We start from the raw sequence: 17614 nt of genomic DNA, 5'->3' as shown, positions 1-17614 counted from the left end.
GGCAGCCAGCTTCTCCCCACTCAGCTACATGCACCTCTTCCACTCCCTGAGCAGAGACAGCTTAACTTTATGAAGATTTGTTGTTGCAGCAGAACTATCCAGGAGATACAGCTAAATCCAAATTCATTTCGTTTCCAGCCAAATTAGATTTTGATGCAGGTCGCCAGAAGCTAATCTTTCATCTCTATTTTTCATACATGAAAATGAAAAAAAAAAAATCAGATTCAAAAGCATTTATCATACTAAATAGAATTAAATCAAATGGAGAATTGCATGAAGAAGCTCAGTTAAAACAATCAAATTTAAAAGCCCTTTACCTGTGTGAATATAATCTTTGATTTCTTAGAAGAGAAAAAAACATTATTAAGCAAAGTTGAAAGGGAGGCTGGATCAGCCCTTTCCCGTTTCCCTGCTCTTGAACTGTCAGTCTGTCTTCACAAACAGATTTTGCTTCCTGTCTGTCAGGCAGGTTCACTTGCTTGCTCTCACACACTAGAAAAACTCGTGTTTTCGGTATTGCAGAAGTGCTCGAGCTGCACAGTAAGTAGCAGGCAAGTAGCAGATTTTTTATTCATGATTTTTTTTACTTACATGCATATGCACACATACATTCAGGTGCACACACATACGCACACCTGCAGTCGGTAATGTAACACAGCTTTAGCAGAAAATGAGCTAATCAGGGGCCAGCCAGCTTTTATTGATGCTCTGACTTTTAAAGAGCTCTCATCTCAAACAGCTTGTGGTAAGCATTAAAAATTAAGAAATTGCAAAGCCTTCTAGACGAATCCTATTTAAAATTGTATCAGAAATAATATTTCAGCAAAATTAAAGGAATTATAATCTATTTTTTCAAAAAAAAATCCAACTCTTCCATTACATCAATTAAAATGCATTTATGGACTTGGCTTGCGGCAAAATTGAGAGCAATAAACTGTGGCTGCTATGGAGAATGGCTCTCTGGAAACAATTTTCCTGATGTATAACACAGGCCTAAGAGGCTCAATAATGTCTTGGGTCAGAATTTGCTGATGAACATTGTCTCAATTTCTTGGCTGGAATCCCCTTTAGCTTCAAAAGATCCTATTTCATTTCAGGGTGAATTTTGTCAGAGGAAGAAATGCAGAAACTCACACAGTAAGTTTGGTTTCACAAAGAACTTGAGAGGTGCTGAGGTTGTGGTCCAGGACAATGTTTATGTTGATCCTTGTATTTGGGACTTTTCCTTCAGAACCATGTGAATGAGTGGGTATAAAGTGCCTCTCTTGAGAACTGGGAGGGCTTTTTTCTCTTCAGTCATACAATCGGAGAATCATCTAGGTTGGAAAATACCTTCAAGATCATCCAACCATCAACCTGACATACTGAGTCCTAGCGCTAAACCATGTCCCTTAGTGCCACATCCATGTGTCTCGGGCTGAGCCACTGTGGCTTCTCCTAGGCTTGCTTTTATTCTGTGTGTGGGTCCTTTGCTCTTGGAGATGGCAGTGTGGCAGAGGGGCCTCTCCTCTCTCTTAGAAAGTTCCTCCTCACTACTGGTTTGCCACACTTCAAACATAAGACTTTCCAAAAGAAATTTCAAGGTTAAACCTTGTATATGTAAATTCATGGCTCCGGGAAGATTCTGGATCAGCCTTACGGTTGCAGGCATAAGAGTAAGAACCTGAGGCCTAAATATATTCCTTTTCACTTAAGTTATGCCCTTTAATTTTTCTATTTAAAGCCACCAGTTGGAATTATATCAATTTTCATGGATCATCTATATGGTTTTATTCAGGTAGATATTTTTTCTTATAAAAACACTGGTTTAAGGAAATATGAACACAAGCTATTTGGCCAAGTTACAAAAATCAAATTCCAGCTGCTAGCTATCAAAGATAAATGAAGTGATATGTGCTTGTGAAACTGAACTCCATGCAGCTAGATGGTAGCTGGGGGTGACTCAGTATTCCCCAGAGTGGGGAAAAAACGAACTGCTTTCAGGGAGGTAGGAGCAAAAATACCATGCCGTACAGTGGGCTTGGGGATGGGTTGATTTTTCACATGAGGAACTGGGAAAGAAGTACTTTTTTTACTGTTTTGTACTGTTTTGTTGCTCTCTCAGTTTTGTATGCTTGGTCCACCGCACTCCCGCGGAGGTTCAGTTTCCAAGTCCGAGCTTTTGGCACTGCACAAGCAAATCAGATTGAGCTCTGTAAAGCTCAAAGCTCAATTCACGGGGAGATTCCATGACTTCACACTTTCTTCTTTCAAGAAGAATAAAATAAAGCAGTATTAGAAAAGAATCAAAAGAAGAAACAATATGTACCTAAGATTGTACCTAAGATTTTTTTAGATTTTTTTTTTTCCTCAGGAAGGAAAAAAGGCTATTGGAAAGCTTACTGGATAGGTAAGAGAAGACTGCTTAACTGTCATTGGCTTTCATTGCAGGAAACAGAAAAGATAAACATTCAAGAAATCAATAGTAAGGCAAGAGGATGTCCATGACATAGATGTAGACATGCTTTTCTCTATTGCAGTCCCACTAATTTGTTAACAAAGGGAGAAATGCTAATCCAGTACGATTTTCCAGACTGTTTGAGGAACAAGAATACCCTTTGTCTTCAGGAGGAACGTGGAGGGACGGCTACCAGGATGGCCCATGCTTCGCCTGCCAGGAGCAGAAGCTGTCTGGCACTAGCATTTGTGATCATTTCTATCTGTCAGATGTTTCTCCTGCTTGCAGATCTGCAGTTAAACAAATAAGGTTAGTCAAGATATATGCAGTACTTCAGGGCTCTGCCAGTGTCGACCCATTAGAGTTTCCTCCTGCTTTCTGTTTGCATGAACCCACTGGAAACCGGGCCCTGGCAACCTGCCTCGCCGACCCCTGTATTCATTAAGAGTAATTGTTGATGCTGTATAATGGAACAGCAGCAGCGGAATTAAAACAGATCCTTCTTGTGGCAGCGCATTTATGGGATTGGCAATGAGTCCTGATGAGTTCCCTGACCCCATCTGTCTTTCTCCACCACCCCTACTGCAGGTTTCATCTCCCAGCAGCCATGTGCCGGTCTGACCCTGTGTGGCACGTACAAGTACTACACGAAGCAAGAGCACGCTTCCCTCCGCTTCCTTGCCACCTCCTCAGACTTGGCATCTTAAATGTGTTTTCTCCTTCCTCCCGGTTTTGTTCTTTTGTTCTTCTTCCTCCTACCCCAGACTCCCTCAGAGGAATGGTTTTCATTTAATCCAAGCGTGTTTGGCACCAGATTCCTTTTGTCCCGCCTGCGAGTCAAGGGCATTTTGAGGTCTCATTGAGCAATACATAAGGACTTGGGTCATATTTCTATTGCTCACATTGTGGTGGCCTGGATGCCCATCTTGAGCTTTCCACCTTTGGAATTTCACAGCGAGAATGGGGAGAAAGACAGCCCTCTGTCAAACCCACTCTTCACATCAGCTCTTCACTGTGTTGAGTGAAAATGGGTAGCAATGCTTTACCCTAGCAAAGGATAAGCACCGGTTCTTGGCAACTAAATAAAAACATAAATACTGTCAACATTCAACAAAAACTGGCCTTGTTTGAGCATAGAGAGGGAAAAAAAATATATATATGTATGCAGAATAAAATTAATCTTGACTTTTTGAGCAACCACCAGAGTTGCCATTTCAATGCCCACCATACAAGCAGAGGCAGCGTTTAGCAAGGGATCCCAAGGGAATCCCTAAAAACCATGCTGGCATGGGAGCAAGGCTGCCAGGGAGCTGGTCCAGCAGTGCTGAGGGCCTGGGCAAAACCACCTAATGGCAGCTGCCCTGGCAGCCCAGATTTTCTGCTCATTCAGCAGCTGCTAATCCTACCGTCTGTTCATGGCATGGAAGAATCAGAGTCATAGAATGGCTGGGGTTGGAAGGGACCTTAAAGATCATCTAATTCCAACCCCCCGCCATAGGCAGGGACACCATCCACTACATCAGGTTGGCCAAGAAGCAGAGGAAAGGATCGCTGTGCCCAGGTTTGCAGCTTTCAGTTGCACAGGAGGAAGCGGTTGTGTAGGCCGTGGGCATCTGGTGGTACACAGCATCTTCCTACCAGGGCAACAGAGCACAGTGACGAGTGTCACAGGCTGTTGATAACCCGAGTGAGCGCAGTCAGCCACAGCTAAGCACTTGGGCCACTCGTCATGGCGTGGCAGGACGGGACGGCCGGCTCCTGACACATCCTGAAGGCCACAGCATCTCAGCTCAAGGACAGGAGCGCCTGTAAGAGGGACAAGGGGAAACTGCTCGCCTGAAAGACCTACAGGAGGTTTTCTTGGTGAGTGTGCCGTACCAAGAGGGGAGGCATGCCCACGGGTGTTAATCTTGCACTTCCCCAAAGGAAGAGGGCCTCGTTTTCAGGCCGCTCCCCGGCCTGCAATCCCAACTGGTATTTACAGGTAGCCACGGTGACTAGAGGCAGATAGGAGATTGGTGTCAGGGCTGATGACAGCCATAACATGTACACAGAAAATGCCTCCCTTCGAACAGCACTTTCCTGACAGGGAGACGGCCACATCTTGCAGCGGGTAGAGCCTTTCCACTTCACGCACCAAACACTTCCCATCAGACCCTTTTGCACAAGCCTGGAGCAAACCGATGGCAGCATTAAAAAAAGCTAAACATTTTCCTTCCCCCTCTTCGGAGATGTGTCCTAGACAGCTTTGCTCTTGGTGAGCAAAGAGATTTCAGTTGACTTCCGAAAGCAATTCTGCCTCCCGCCCCCGCCCTGCGCGCATCCTGCCTCCACACATGCTGCTCGCCTATCCCAGATGTGAAGGTTGGAGGCAAGCAGACCCCATCTGTCTCAAATCCGAGGGCAACCACTGTGGCAGATCCTGCCCTGCTTTATTTCTCATAAACATATATTAACGAGTCCCACCATAAAACCCTCCACAACTACTGCTGTGCTGGAGAGAACTTTTCTCTTGGCCTAGCATCAGTGAGCTTTGTGCCGAAGGGGAATTTGGCACGACAAGCAGCTTATCCGCACGACACATGGATGGCTGTGGAATTGACGTTTTCCCCTGTTGCTGATATTGGAGGAAACGTAAACAGGCAACCTAGAGGAGAACATTGCTTTTTCTCTAATTCTCTCCCCAGCCAATACATGGTTTAGAGACTTCTTGCAAATCAGAAATACTTGCGCATGGTCTTGTGCTTAAAAGCATATCCAAACCACAAATGAATACATTTTCCAAAAGACAGATAATAGACTGAGGGCTCAGGAAAATACGGTTTTAGGTGAATGTCTGCTGGAAACAGGAAAGCTGTGTGGCAACAAATTCTTTGGGGAACGCACAGCTCTTCTTGATGCACAGGGGATCAAGCAAAATTACAAGACAGGGAAAACCAGCGATGCGTCTTGAGAGGTTAAACACAGAAGCCTGATTGCTCTTCTCAGTTGCCCCCATCCTACTTTGTGAACTCAGTGTTTGAGAAGCGGTTATTTGTGACTTGTACTGAGATGAGCAGGAGGATAAGTCTGTGAAATTACTGAATGAAAAACAACCACTTTATGTAGCATGTGCAACCCAAATGATTTAGTACAACAAACTCAGTACACGTTTAAAGTATCATGAAAATAGTGTCTTTAATATACAGTTTATATACTTACAATACACGGTTTAAATTTGTTCATATACATTACAGGGATATTTATTTGCACCTGGTTTAAATAATAATCTGCCTTCAGCCTTTTACACAAAAGCCCAAAACAGCACAGAATTCCACAAAAACCATGCTTTGTTTTATAACGGAAATGTACTAAGCTGAAGTTTTGGGGCTTTCTCTCTCTTTTCTTTTTGTTCTTTTTTTTTTTTTTTCTTTCCCAAATGTTCCTTTTTTTGACCTACCCAAAGTGAATCTAAAGAACTAAGAACTAACAGATAATTTTAATATAATTCAGAAGATTGTCCAAGTCAAGAGAATCACTCTGCAGATTTTTGCTCTGAAAATTTGGTTATTATGCACAGAAACGGTAAAGTCTGAGCAACTTCCAGATTATTAGAAGCTTAAGACATAACAAAGAAAGAGTCATTTATTGCTAGGTCTCGACAAGGGGCCTGAATTTCCTTACTGCCCTGACATCCCTAACACCGCAAATAAAATGGACAACCCCTTGCTTCGGTTAAGATTTCATTGGTACCTTCCAGTTCGCACGTGGGAACGCTGCAGCTTGCAGAGCATCAAAGAGACAAGCCAGGAGAGCAGGGCTAAGCCCTTGTCCTTCCCCAGGTGGCTGGTGCTTGGATTTTAGGCAGCCTGGCCCACGGGCACCCCACTGAGCACATACAGCCTCTGCTCTCCCCCTGCACGCAAGGAACTGGTGCCAGCAGGCTTTGTGCAGCGGGGAGGCAGTCGAGGAGTTGATTCAAGAAGACAGAGGAGAAAACACTTCAAGTATTTACAGACAGAATGGAAATATGCTGTTTTTGAAACAGTATTGCTATTTACACTGTTTTTCTTGAAACTGTTGTGGAATAAAGTCAATTAAAATGGCAAATAAAACTGTTGTTTTGCAAAAAAAAAAAAGTGTGATACACATTTATTTCAAACCCTTGCTTCTAGCTGTAAGAACACCTCAGAGTATATTTTCCTTCTAATTTTGATGGACCAAATGTTTTCTGTCTCTAAATTTCTAGCCGTAGGCAATTTGCACAATACAGCAAGAATGCAAATAGGCATTTTGAGTTGATGTCAATATAACTTTGGTTAGCCAGACAGGCAGCAATACGAAGAATCTTAATCCTAGGCACAAGTGTTTAAAGGAAACAAGCATTTCCCCTCAAATTTTCTCCCCGTCCCTTCCCTTGCCCATTGTGTTTCCACTCCAGAAAAGCCCCTTTGCTAGAATCTAGCTTTTGCAGCTGAAGGCAACATCAGTACTTGTGCCGCAAGAATGTTGCATAGAAAGGATGTGTTTCCTGGTGTGGGATAAAGAGACATCTCCTGACATAACAACGGGCCAGAATTTTTGCTACCAAAACCCCCAGACAAACAAGAACCCTGACAGTAACACACAACTTCAGACACCACTAACGAAATAAGCACCAGAGGCCTTGCATTTATTTAAAAGGAGGAAAGAAATCCGAAGTTAGGACTGGCCTATTTTAGCAGGGCGTCTCTGAAACATAAGGGTTCTTCAGCCCACTGTGGCGTGACAAGCTTTCTCTGAACACAATGGCTACACCTCTACTAGCAGACAAAACGGGCCAGAGCCCACTTTTGGACCCCGAGGACACCCAGCACAGCTCCCTACAACCTGGTTGAACTCCACACTCTCCAAAGCAGGACTCGCCCCCAGGGAGCAGTGACTGCCAGCCCCGGGGCTGTGCTGCCCAGGATCACCCCCTGCGTGGGCTGCTTGGCTCGCACCAAAGCCGTGCAGGAGCCCACGTCAGCACCTCAACAGCGAGCGGCTGCCACGAGGGTACCGCTCGGGTTATTGGCGCAGATGTAAGCCAGGAGCACTGCTGGTCTTTGAGGCGAGTTACAGACCACTTGGATGGCTAGGGACAGAGCTTGTACCACTTGCCAGTGACAAACTGGAGTCTTTAATACAGTTACGAACTTGTGTTCAGAGCACAGACCTGGCTGAGTGCGTTATTCAGGTTAAACACCAACGGGGCCACAACCTGCATCTTGTTTAGGCTCAAAACGCGTCAGTAACTTGCATGAGTGCACAAATCGTTAAATGTCTCTAAAATCACAACGAGCGCCCTTAAAGGCACGTGAGGAACAAGGAAGCAGACCGGCTACAAGCACCACAATGCGACCAACACTAAAATCAGCGAAGGCAAGTCCGATCAAACATGGAGTGCTGTCTCCTCTACTCGCATCAGCTGGTGGAAAGTCCGTACCACAGGGATACTCCTCAGAGCCTGCAGATCTTTCTAACCACAGTGGGAACACTGAAGCGCCTTTCCATCTTGAAGTACCGTAAGTAGTGCTGCATTTTGTACCTTTTATAGGTTGAGGTCTCCAGGTTTTACACCCCACCTCTATAAAGAGACTGCATGTTTCTCTGCCATGGCCTGAAGGACTCCTCTGCTCCTCTCCCGTTTCACAAGTGTCACCTTCTCCTTAATGCCAGGGACTTGCTGTGGGACTGATGTGGTTACATCGGTCTGCTGTATTCAGGCTACCTTTTACAGTACCAAAGGCACCAGAACAGAAGCTTCAGTCCTGCCTGGGCATTTGTGCAGGTGGCTCGATGCTGCAGTCCCATCATTCACACAACACATTTAGGTTGGGAACACCTAAATCGCTTTAAAAGGTTTGGAAAGTTAAGGTGATGGGCTGCTCAGGGCCACAGTAAAGGTCAAATGCTAACACACTATGCATAAAAATAAGTATGCAGTGCCAAGCCAGAACAAGACTGCTGGGAGGACATCGATAGCAAGTGTGCACCTAGAGGTTTCAGCTGTAGTTGTGTACCTTGCAGCTGCTTCTGAAATTGTGGTACACTTTTGTGCCTTTCTACAGGCCAGCTTTATTTTGGTCTATGGATACAGGATGTCAATGCAGCAAACTCATGAATGCGGATTCCACCAGGCTCTTTTTTTTTTTTTTTCAAGAAAAAAACGTCCTAAGCAGGCGAGCACAGATAATGATAGGTAACCATCTGTAGCCAAGGATCACTGTTTTCTCAGGGATGACAACTTCCTGAGGCCATTTGAAGTATTTAATATTATCAAGACTACAATCCCAGAGAGAGAGAGCTTTTACTTTTTTACCCAGAATTAACAAGCCAAGGAAAACAGAGGTACCCGGTATTTAAAATCTGGCCCCTTCGGATTTGAATGTTCATTTGACATAGTGAGGGTTAAAAAAACAGTCGACTTTAACTTGCATGTGCCTACCAACAAGCACACACAACAGAACAGTACTTGAATTTGACTTAGTCTTAATTGCAGTTAAAATATTTTAGGACACTAATTAAAAAGCATCCAGAAAAAGCTATCGATCCGTTGCTAAAAGTCAATACATTAACAAAAAGATTAAGATTATGAACTCTTGGGGTTTTTCTATTGGGATAGATTTTGGCTCACTGCCTCCTGGTACCCACATCCAGTTGCGCTTTATTCTCTGCTTGGGAACTGGTGGTTTGCATTATTGCAAGACAAATGATGCATCCTGGCTTCGGCATGGAGACATGACATGAAATTTGCCCAGGCAACAGAAAGCTCCACTTGTTCCACATTTGTTTTAATGAGTCCGTATAATTGAGAAAACAGGCAAAATGAGACTGTCTTTTTTGTCCCTGCACTCTATTTTCTCTTGACGCTCCCACTACGTGCCCTGGAAGGAAGAGAGATTCTTTGTCCTTCCAAACAAGAAAGGCAGGTGATGGTGTCACCCCAGTCAGGGCTCTGATCTGCAGCGGGTGAAGGAGCCAGAGCAAGGTGAAGCTGCTCCAGCTTCCCTGGCTCTGACCCCTGAGGACCCGGGACATGCAGCTGCAGAAGACGGACTCTACAGACTTTCCTGAGGGCCTCCACAAATCCTTGCCTTCAGCACTACAAAGGCAGGGGATCCGCAGGGGATCCTGGGGTTCTGAGGTTATTTAGACATGTTTCTGAGAGCTCTGCCAACCACAGGATGTCAGCAACAGATTATCAAAAGTCAATCCTATTTCTAGCCTTCTGCACGTAAATTCAGAAGGTCTCCAGGGGCAGCCTCATACCCCCTTTCCGTGTCTGCCCTCACTTCTGACTGCTGCTTCTGTGTGGCACCAACAGACAAATTTTTGCATCTGGGCAATTGAGTTAGCACGTCTTAATGATGCTACAGTCCTTCCACTTTGACACCCATGTTCTCCCAGTCCACTGCAAGTAAGACAGGTGAACATCACAAGCATTTCCCGAGGCATGGCCCAAGCTCTCACTTGGCCCCCTCTTATCAGCGTGGCACGTACTGCTTCTGTTCCTTCCTACCTCACCAACGTTTTATTTCAAAGGCATCCTACAGGAGTACTATCACCTTCCCACACAGATCCGACTCCAGGAATAGCACGGCAGCATGGAGCACATTTTCAGATGGTCGTAACAGCAGCAGAGGAAACGTAACAGGTTTCCTTTGGCCAGAGCAAGACAAATGGAAGGGCCGCGCTAACAGGCTCCTCTGATGGATGTGCTGGCAGCTGCGAGGGGCAGGGTCTGCTGGGAAGGGTCTGTGCAGGGGACTGCCTTTCCCATGAGAAAGCTGCACAACCCGAAGTCGTGCTGCTGACTGCAGCCATCTGACTACAAAAGCAACTTTTGAAATCCACAGGTCATAAACTTTTAATTGGCCAGGGCAGAGTGGCTCAGTAGGAAAATCCCCCTTCTCCCTCCCCTTTGGGCACTGAGCTAAGCAAGACTTTTCTTTTTAAACATTTAACTCTTTTTGTTCAAAGTAACATGGAAAACATACCCACATTACAGGTAGTCAGGAAGATACTGTTAATAAAAATATGCTGCAAGAGTAGTGTATTAGTGGCACTTCACAGCAATTCTTAACATTTTCAGATGTAGTGTCAAAATCATGTTTTTGTATATCTGAACATGCTTTTTGTTAACAGAAAAGGAAAAAAGTCACAGCATGTTGCCAAATATTATTTGAACAGAAATAATCCCGTAAGAAATACATTTTTTTGCAGTTAACACAAAACTGTAAACTGGATTGGTATGTGTCTTTCAGCATCAAATTGTTCAGTAATAAATACGAGTAAGTCTTAACAGACTACAGAGTAAGTTCCCTTAGTGTCCAGTTTTTAGCAGCTGTTGAATGTTCAGGGATGCACAAGGCACACCTCTGCAGATTCTCTACCTTTATTATTGACATACAAAAAAAAAAAAATCCGTTCACCACTCAAAAACTTTTATCTGCATAGTAAGAATTTTTCCACTACTATTTACAGGAAGGGCTTTTAGTGCAAAAAACAGGAAGTGATGTATGAGCTGAAGTGCATCTAGCACATCTCGTACAGTTCCACTAAAAACTAGTCAGCATCACATCTTGGGCCGCCAGCCGTTAATGAACTGCAGTATTTTCTTCACCTGCAATTTGCTTAGTTTAAAGTCTTCTGACAGGATTTCTTCTGTAAGCTGAACCAGTAAATTGCCATCAATCTTCTCTGTAACAAAAAATGATATGACATCTTCTGACAGACCAATGAACCTCAGCGATTTAGACACTTCCTCTATGGAGAGTCCAGAAAGGTCTGTGGGTGGCTGCCAGGGAGAACCATCCCCACAAGACCTTGGTGCTAACTGGAGGTGGAGGGGAGACGAGAAAGGATAGGACACAGAGAATGTATCCTGCATGCCCTTTTTAACGAGATACTGATCTTCCAAGAGGTCCGGAGAACCAGTTTTCGATTCCTCCTCAGCACCATCTATTTTTAGTGGCAAGGGACCCATGTCTGTAACTGGTTTCTCTTCGCTCGGCTTCGGTGCCCGAGGAGGTAAGGCAGGACATGAATGACTCTGCTTTGTGTTGCTGACTCCCAGAGTTTTCTCATCAGTGCAGTCTAGAGAGTAACTTGCTGACTTTGGACAGCTGGAGATGGTGTTAGTGAGCTCTGCTGGGGTCAGCTGGGAGTACCCCGCAGGGAGCTCACACCCATCGAAGTCAAAAGTCAAAGGTGCTGGACAGTTTCTCTTTGGCGTGCCTGGAGTCTTCTGTCTGGGGTAACTGTAGCTCCTGCTTGGATCGAGCAGGAAATCGCTCCTATTCAGGCCCTCCGCAGTTCCCGAAAAATGGTTTGGCCAAGATAACCTAGAAGGCAGAGCTTCAGTTGAAGGGCTTCCAAAAGGCATCGTGTTCTCAGGCTCTTTGGATTCGGTTTTCATCATGGTACAAGGGTAGCAGGAAACAGGTGTGCTGCTCTCGGCTGGGTTCGCGTTGTCGCTCTCTGTGACATTGCTTTAGGAACAAAGCAGAAAGGTTGTAGTTAGCACAAAAGAAAAAAAAAGTGGCATTTGAATAAATTTATAAATCATCTGACAAAACCAGAGGGTGGCTGTCACAAGGAAAGAGTCTTTTTTCCTCCGGCAAAATGTTTCGGATTGGAATTAACAATACGTTTGAATTCCACGCTGACAGTTCTTTTACTCTTCCTACAAGCCTGACAAGATGCTGATGTACCCAAAAGCCTCATGAGGAAGACTCATGTCTTGCTTCTTAGAGCTCAGAAAAAAAAAAAAGATATCTCAATTCAGTTTTGTGTCATCTCCCAAATATTCAGTTTTTCCTCTGCTGAACTCCTGAGGGATATCAGCACGGTAAAGGAACAGCCTCATGTATACTAGAAGATTTTCTAATCCTGCATTTTGTATTTATACACTGCAGATGTGTCGCAGTAGGCAAAAGTTCGCAAAAGGGGCAGGTTACCATTGCGCTAGACACAAGCTTGATTGACATAAGAGATGACCTGTGTTTTGGGGCCAGTATTTTCATTTGGAATTGTACCTGCTACAGTACAGTAACACAGAGTACATCATTGTTTATTGCCAAAGGAAGACTTTTACCTGGAAGGCTAAGTAGACCTAGCTGCATTTGTTGAAATACCAGTCTTTAAGCTTAACCCACAGTAACTTGTTTGTCCTCATCTTTAAAAAGTCATGACAAAGAAACACTTGCTTTTCAAAGGCACCTAAAGAAAGTCAGCCTGACCTACTTCCAGGCAGTAAATTAAGCTCAGCCTGTCCAAGGAAACTGATGGTTTATATCCAAGTTTTCCCAAAAGACTTAGATGCTAACAGAAGCATGCAATCCGTAACCAAAAGCAAATGTTTGCTGCTTTTATGCCACTTTCTAAAAGAGAGTCTGAAGGATTTGGTTGATCTTTGGAATTCTGGCCGATTAAGCCAAGAACACCACAAAACCAATTAACAGACTTATAAAATCCTTACCTAACACAAAAGAGGGAAAACAACAGTTGAAATAATTGTTTTAATTACTCACCTCTCTCTCCTGGAAACTAATTACTGAAGAAATAAACTAGGCAACTATTCTGTGACAGCTCAATGAAAACTGCTTGAAGAGGGCAGCAGCTTTCAAAAAAGAGCATGGTTTTGAATAGATTGCCACAGCTTTCCGAGGGTGAAAGAGGAAGCCAACCTGGACTTGCCCAGCTCAAATGCAAAGGACAGACGCATAAAAGCAGATCTAATCTTCATCACCGGAAAATCAGTCATTAAACTCAGCTCTACCATAGGCAGTTTCCCTCCCTAACCACCTGTTCTCCACTCCATGCTCTCCAAACTTTTCCCTTTTTCCTGCACAAGGCTGCCAGTTAAAGCAGTTGAACATTAAGAATAGACCTTTTTAAAAACTCTTAACAAGGATACGCCATCCACTGGTCATATCTGGCATTTAAAGGCCAGTTGGTGTAACATACACATTCAAGGGCATTTTTTCACAGATCTAGGTGTTGGGCTGTTCAATTCAGAGTAGACAGTCAATGAGGTGTTATAAACAACTAACCATACAGAGGAATTAAAATGATTGATCCTGCTTCTGTTCTCTAATCCGATATTAGAAATTGGAACATTTAATGATTTAAAAGATTAATGGAATTATGGAAAACTGATGAAGTAACATTTTCAAAGTGCTTCCTTACTCTTACTCATCCTCTACCAGAATTAACCCACTGGGACTCAATGCCAAAGGATGCAAGAGAAACCTAAAATTTACAGGCATTTTAATAGGTCAATAAGGAGAAATCATATTGTTCTTGTTTGTTGAGAATACTGGCTGCAACCCTTCATGATCTAGAGAATAAGATCACTGATCAAAATGGCAAGACTTGAAAAGCAACTTCACCAGCAATCTGGTTTCTCCACACGGTGCCTATTTTCTAGCAGCTTCCTCTGCAGCACTAGGTCAATGCCACCAAAACGGAGATATCTGGACTGGACCCAAGCTGCAGATGAACTTAATACAAATTTTGTGAAATCCCAGGCAAATAATATCACCTGCGTTCCTGTGAAACTACACCTCTCACTGTTTTTCTGGTTTCTTGGGAGGCAGACGTATTGTTAGCTATGAGGAGAGAAAACAGCATTTGGTGGGCCCCAAATTCTGGGAGGTCTTGTGCTCAACCTCCTGTGGAGGAGACCTTGACAGAACTACCCAACAGGCTTTCATAAAAATAAATGAGTAGCCTTGATCTAGAGTGATCATTGCCAGATACACAACACTAAGCTGCAAATATGCAGTATGGCTTAGAAAGGCAATTCCAGTATAAGTTGTTATACCAATTGCATCTAGACTAAAACGATTGCAGTGGCATTTCTGATCAATTCATAATAGTCGGACAGGCATTATCTTTGTACTCTCTTAGAAACAAAACCGAAGAGGTACCAAAACTAATGGCAGCAACACATTCAAGTCAAGAAGGAGGTGAGGCTTCAAAAGGCATACACACTTCCTCAAGGCAAAGGAAGAACACTGCATTGCTAAAAAAGATATGCCATGTAATTCAAAATCCACCCTCAATTTTCGACTAGCCTGAGTGGATTTTCCAGTCTGTGGTTTAAGTTTGTGCTGAAGTGGGTTTGATCTACAGGCTGCCTGGCTGCATTTTGTGTTACCTCACTTTGCAGTCAGTGGTGTCTGCTGACCTCTCCGTTCTCCATCACACCCACCTGTAGGTTCACATATAGTTGGCACAAAACATTTCCTGATCACCATGCCCCTCTGTGCCCCCAGTTAGCAAGAGCTGGTTGCACTGGATGCATATAGGACTGAATTTCCTCCTGAAAACCACCTTTGAGTTAATCTGGTTGCAAGATTCATGCCACTCAAGAAACATACATAACCGTAAAGTATTTTCCACTCAAATAGTCTCTGCCATTGTATGGTGAGATTACCTATAGCAGCATGTGCAGGCATTTAATATAAATTGCTACGTCATATGTAATAAACCATAGTTTCTGTTGGAGCTCTGCTTCCTCTTCATTCTTTAGAAGTAATGTGATAGGACAACCCATTTCAAGAAAAGTCAGCAACTCTGACTCAGTGCCTTTCTAAACAAGTGCCTTCAAGAAGATTACAGCAGCTTCAATACTGCTACATGTAACTTTCTCAAAATGCCAAGTGCTAGCATGGGGCTCTCACGGCTCACACACATACATGTTGTGCAGTCCTGAAGAATAGTAGGACAGGGTAGGGCTGGGAGAGCGGGTCTGTTGTCGTGCAGGTTTGACTGTGCGAGGAGGGATGGAAGGGCTGGTGGAGGATGGCTTTGAACTCCGTGGTGGGACAGGGGGAGCATTCAGGAGCCTGCATTCCTCTTTCACCTGTACAAAAGAAGAACACGTAAGTAAGCAGCCAGAAAATCTGGGCAACAGCACTCTCAGCCAGATGAAACACATCTGGTTCAGGCTTATTCCACGAAAGGAAATAATTAAAAAGGGAGGGGAAAAGAAAAATGATGCTAAGTATATACATTTGCAACAGTATGTGGCTGTCATAAGGAAGACCAAAAGAATGCCTTATTACCAGTAGAGCTATTAACAATCCTTCTGGGGTACTTTGAAGTAGCTTGATATCCACTCATTTAAAAAGCAGCAGCAATGAAACTATATAAAAAAACCTTCCAGTAACATACAAAACCAGACAGACTGTTCCAGATATTTTACATTCTGTAAGAAGCAATTCATTAAGCTTAAATTCTATTAGTGTTGTTTATTTAGATGTAATAAACCAAGCTTACGTAATGAAAAGATCTCAGCAGACTCTGATGTTTCCTGACTTACTTCACCAGCGATACCCAGCCATCCAGCTCTGGGATAACTCCCTGCAGCCCTCCCCAAGGACTAGCACACGCATCATGTATTTAACAGATGTACCCAGGACACAGTTATCTGCAGGAGAGCACTAAAACAGACTTGTTCTTGGTGGCCATTCTCACTTCTTGCTGCTGCTACTTGCCCTTTGCTCCTTGTGAGAGTGCTGCTGTGGTTGGGCTGCTCCTCCCTTCCCATGCGCCGCCCAGCAGAGGCCACAGCACCACCAGTTGTGCTCCCTGTCCTTGGCATACTTTCACGGCACACTTCTAATGCCAGACCTGATGTAGCAGGTGTGTGGAGCTGCTTTTCACTATGTAAATTATATATAGATATATATAAAAAAAGCACACCATACAACAAAAACAAAAAAAAGTCCCTTTTTCTTTGCCCTCCTCTGTGTGTATAAATGATGAGTTCAAACTGGGAGACTGCAATGTTCCAGTTATTTGGATGCTGGGATTCAAATTTGGAGCTTCAGTCCTTCTGCCGTTGCCAAAGAGGTCCAGGATAAGGTTAACTACAAACTGTACAAGGTAAAAGGTGTGGAGTGGAAAAGGCTGCTCAAATAAGGCACCCGAAAGGATTTCAAGCGGAAGGACCTCTTGTTGCCAGCCACATTTCCAGACCACACGAACCTTGCTTCTAGGATCAGGGTAGCAGTGGACAGCTTTGGTAAAGCAAACAAAATGGATTAGGGACTACAAGGACTTTTGCTGAAAAGCTGTATAAAGCAAAAACTACTCATGAGTTGCATTATGAAAATACCGCAGGTCTTCAGTCTACATTTCTTCAGAAATGACTAATATTAAACACTAGGGACAGAGCCAACAGGTCTACTTATTGTAGCCAGCTAACTTTCCAGCTCGAAACACACGACCGGAGCACCATTTATATAAAATTTAGTTTTGTCCTGCACAGGGAGGAGCAAAATGCCAGGATCTATCCCCACAATAGAAACGATGAAGACCTTAATCTTATCAGGACGTATCAAGGAGAGCAACTTTACTTAGCAGGACTAGAGGTGCGTGAGGGTACTGAGAATTAGGCTGCCAGGCCAGCATTTTGAGGACTCACCGCCTCCCCCAGGCAGCAGCAGATCTCCACGGTCTCCTTGGTTGACATCATCTCAGATGCCCCAGAATGGGGAAATTCTCTTTGTGTTGGAAAGTTAAAGTTTATTTTTAAATTTAACAACGCTGCAGAACTAAAAGTTATCTTAGCAGTTCTGCAACACATAATTAGCAATTAAAGTGATTTAATTTATTTAAAAACAAAATAAATGCGGAACCTTTTGCAATCCACTTCAGTGCTTTCAGAATGCAACAACCCGTTTAGTACTTAAGTAAAATGGAAAATCGGGGACTGGGACATTGTAGTACATTTTTCCCTAATTCAGAACAAGACAAAATTAGAGGAACTGCCTGACAACAAAAAATACTGAAATAAATCTTGCTCTAAGGGTTCTTATTTGCTCTTTCAAGAAAAAAGAAAAAGAATCAATTTTATTCATGTTTGTTATTGAATTCAGGCATAAAACTCTTCAACCATTTTAGTGCTGTGCCCCAAGGATGCCTAAGGACTATTTTTTTTCTTTCCCCAAGTCAGACTAGGCAAAATTAATACTGCATGCTATCGAATATGTGCCCATGGGGTTACAGAGACCATTCAGGGGAGCTCTCGGAGCACAGCGGATGGTCAAGAGGTTAAAGAAATTCTCTCCTGGGAAGACTGCTGGCATTCAGAGGTACTGGCAGAGCGAACTATGCCAAGCTCCTCCGCTGACCTAGATTGCAGATCAGAACTGGGCCGTA

At 43.7% G+C, this 17614-nt stretch overlaps 1 protein-coding gene across 4 annotated transcripts in view; it reads right to left on the bottom strand.

The window, feature by feature from the left end:
- Nucleotides 1–5588: 5588 nt before the first annotated feature.
- The window catches only part of GAREM1 (GRB2 associated regulator of MAPK1 subtype 1), a 103980-nt gene continuing 91954 nt past the window's right edge, over nt 5589–17614 (bottom strand). For all 4 annotated transcript variants that reach the window (XM_083826593.1, XM_083826592.1, XM_083826594.1 and 1 more), the window contains 2 exons: nt 15145–15311; nt 5589–11931 (listed from right to left, as the gene is read on the bottom strand). In XM_083826593.1, coding sequence (XP_083682719.1) covers nt 11016–11931; nt 15145–15311 — 1083 coding nt within the window. In that variant the 3' untranslated portion in view covers nt 5589–11015. The remainder of the gene's footprint in view (nt 11932–15144; nt 15312–17614) is intronic.

Source organism: Anser anser (genome assembly GCF_964211835.1).
Source record: "Anser anser genome assembly, chromosome: 2".
NCBI classification, from domain to species: Eukaryota; Metazoa; Chordata; class Aves; order Anseriformes; family Anatidae; genus Anser; species Anser anser.
This window is presented reverse-complemented; position numbering and strand designations above follow the sequence as displayed.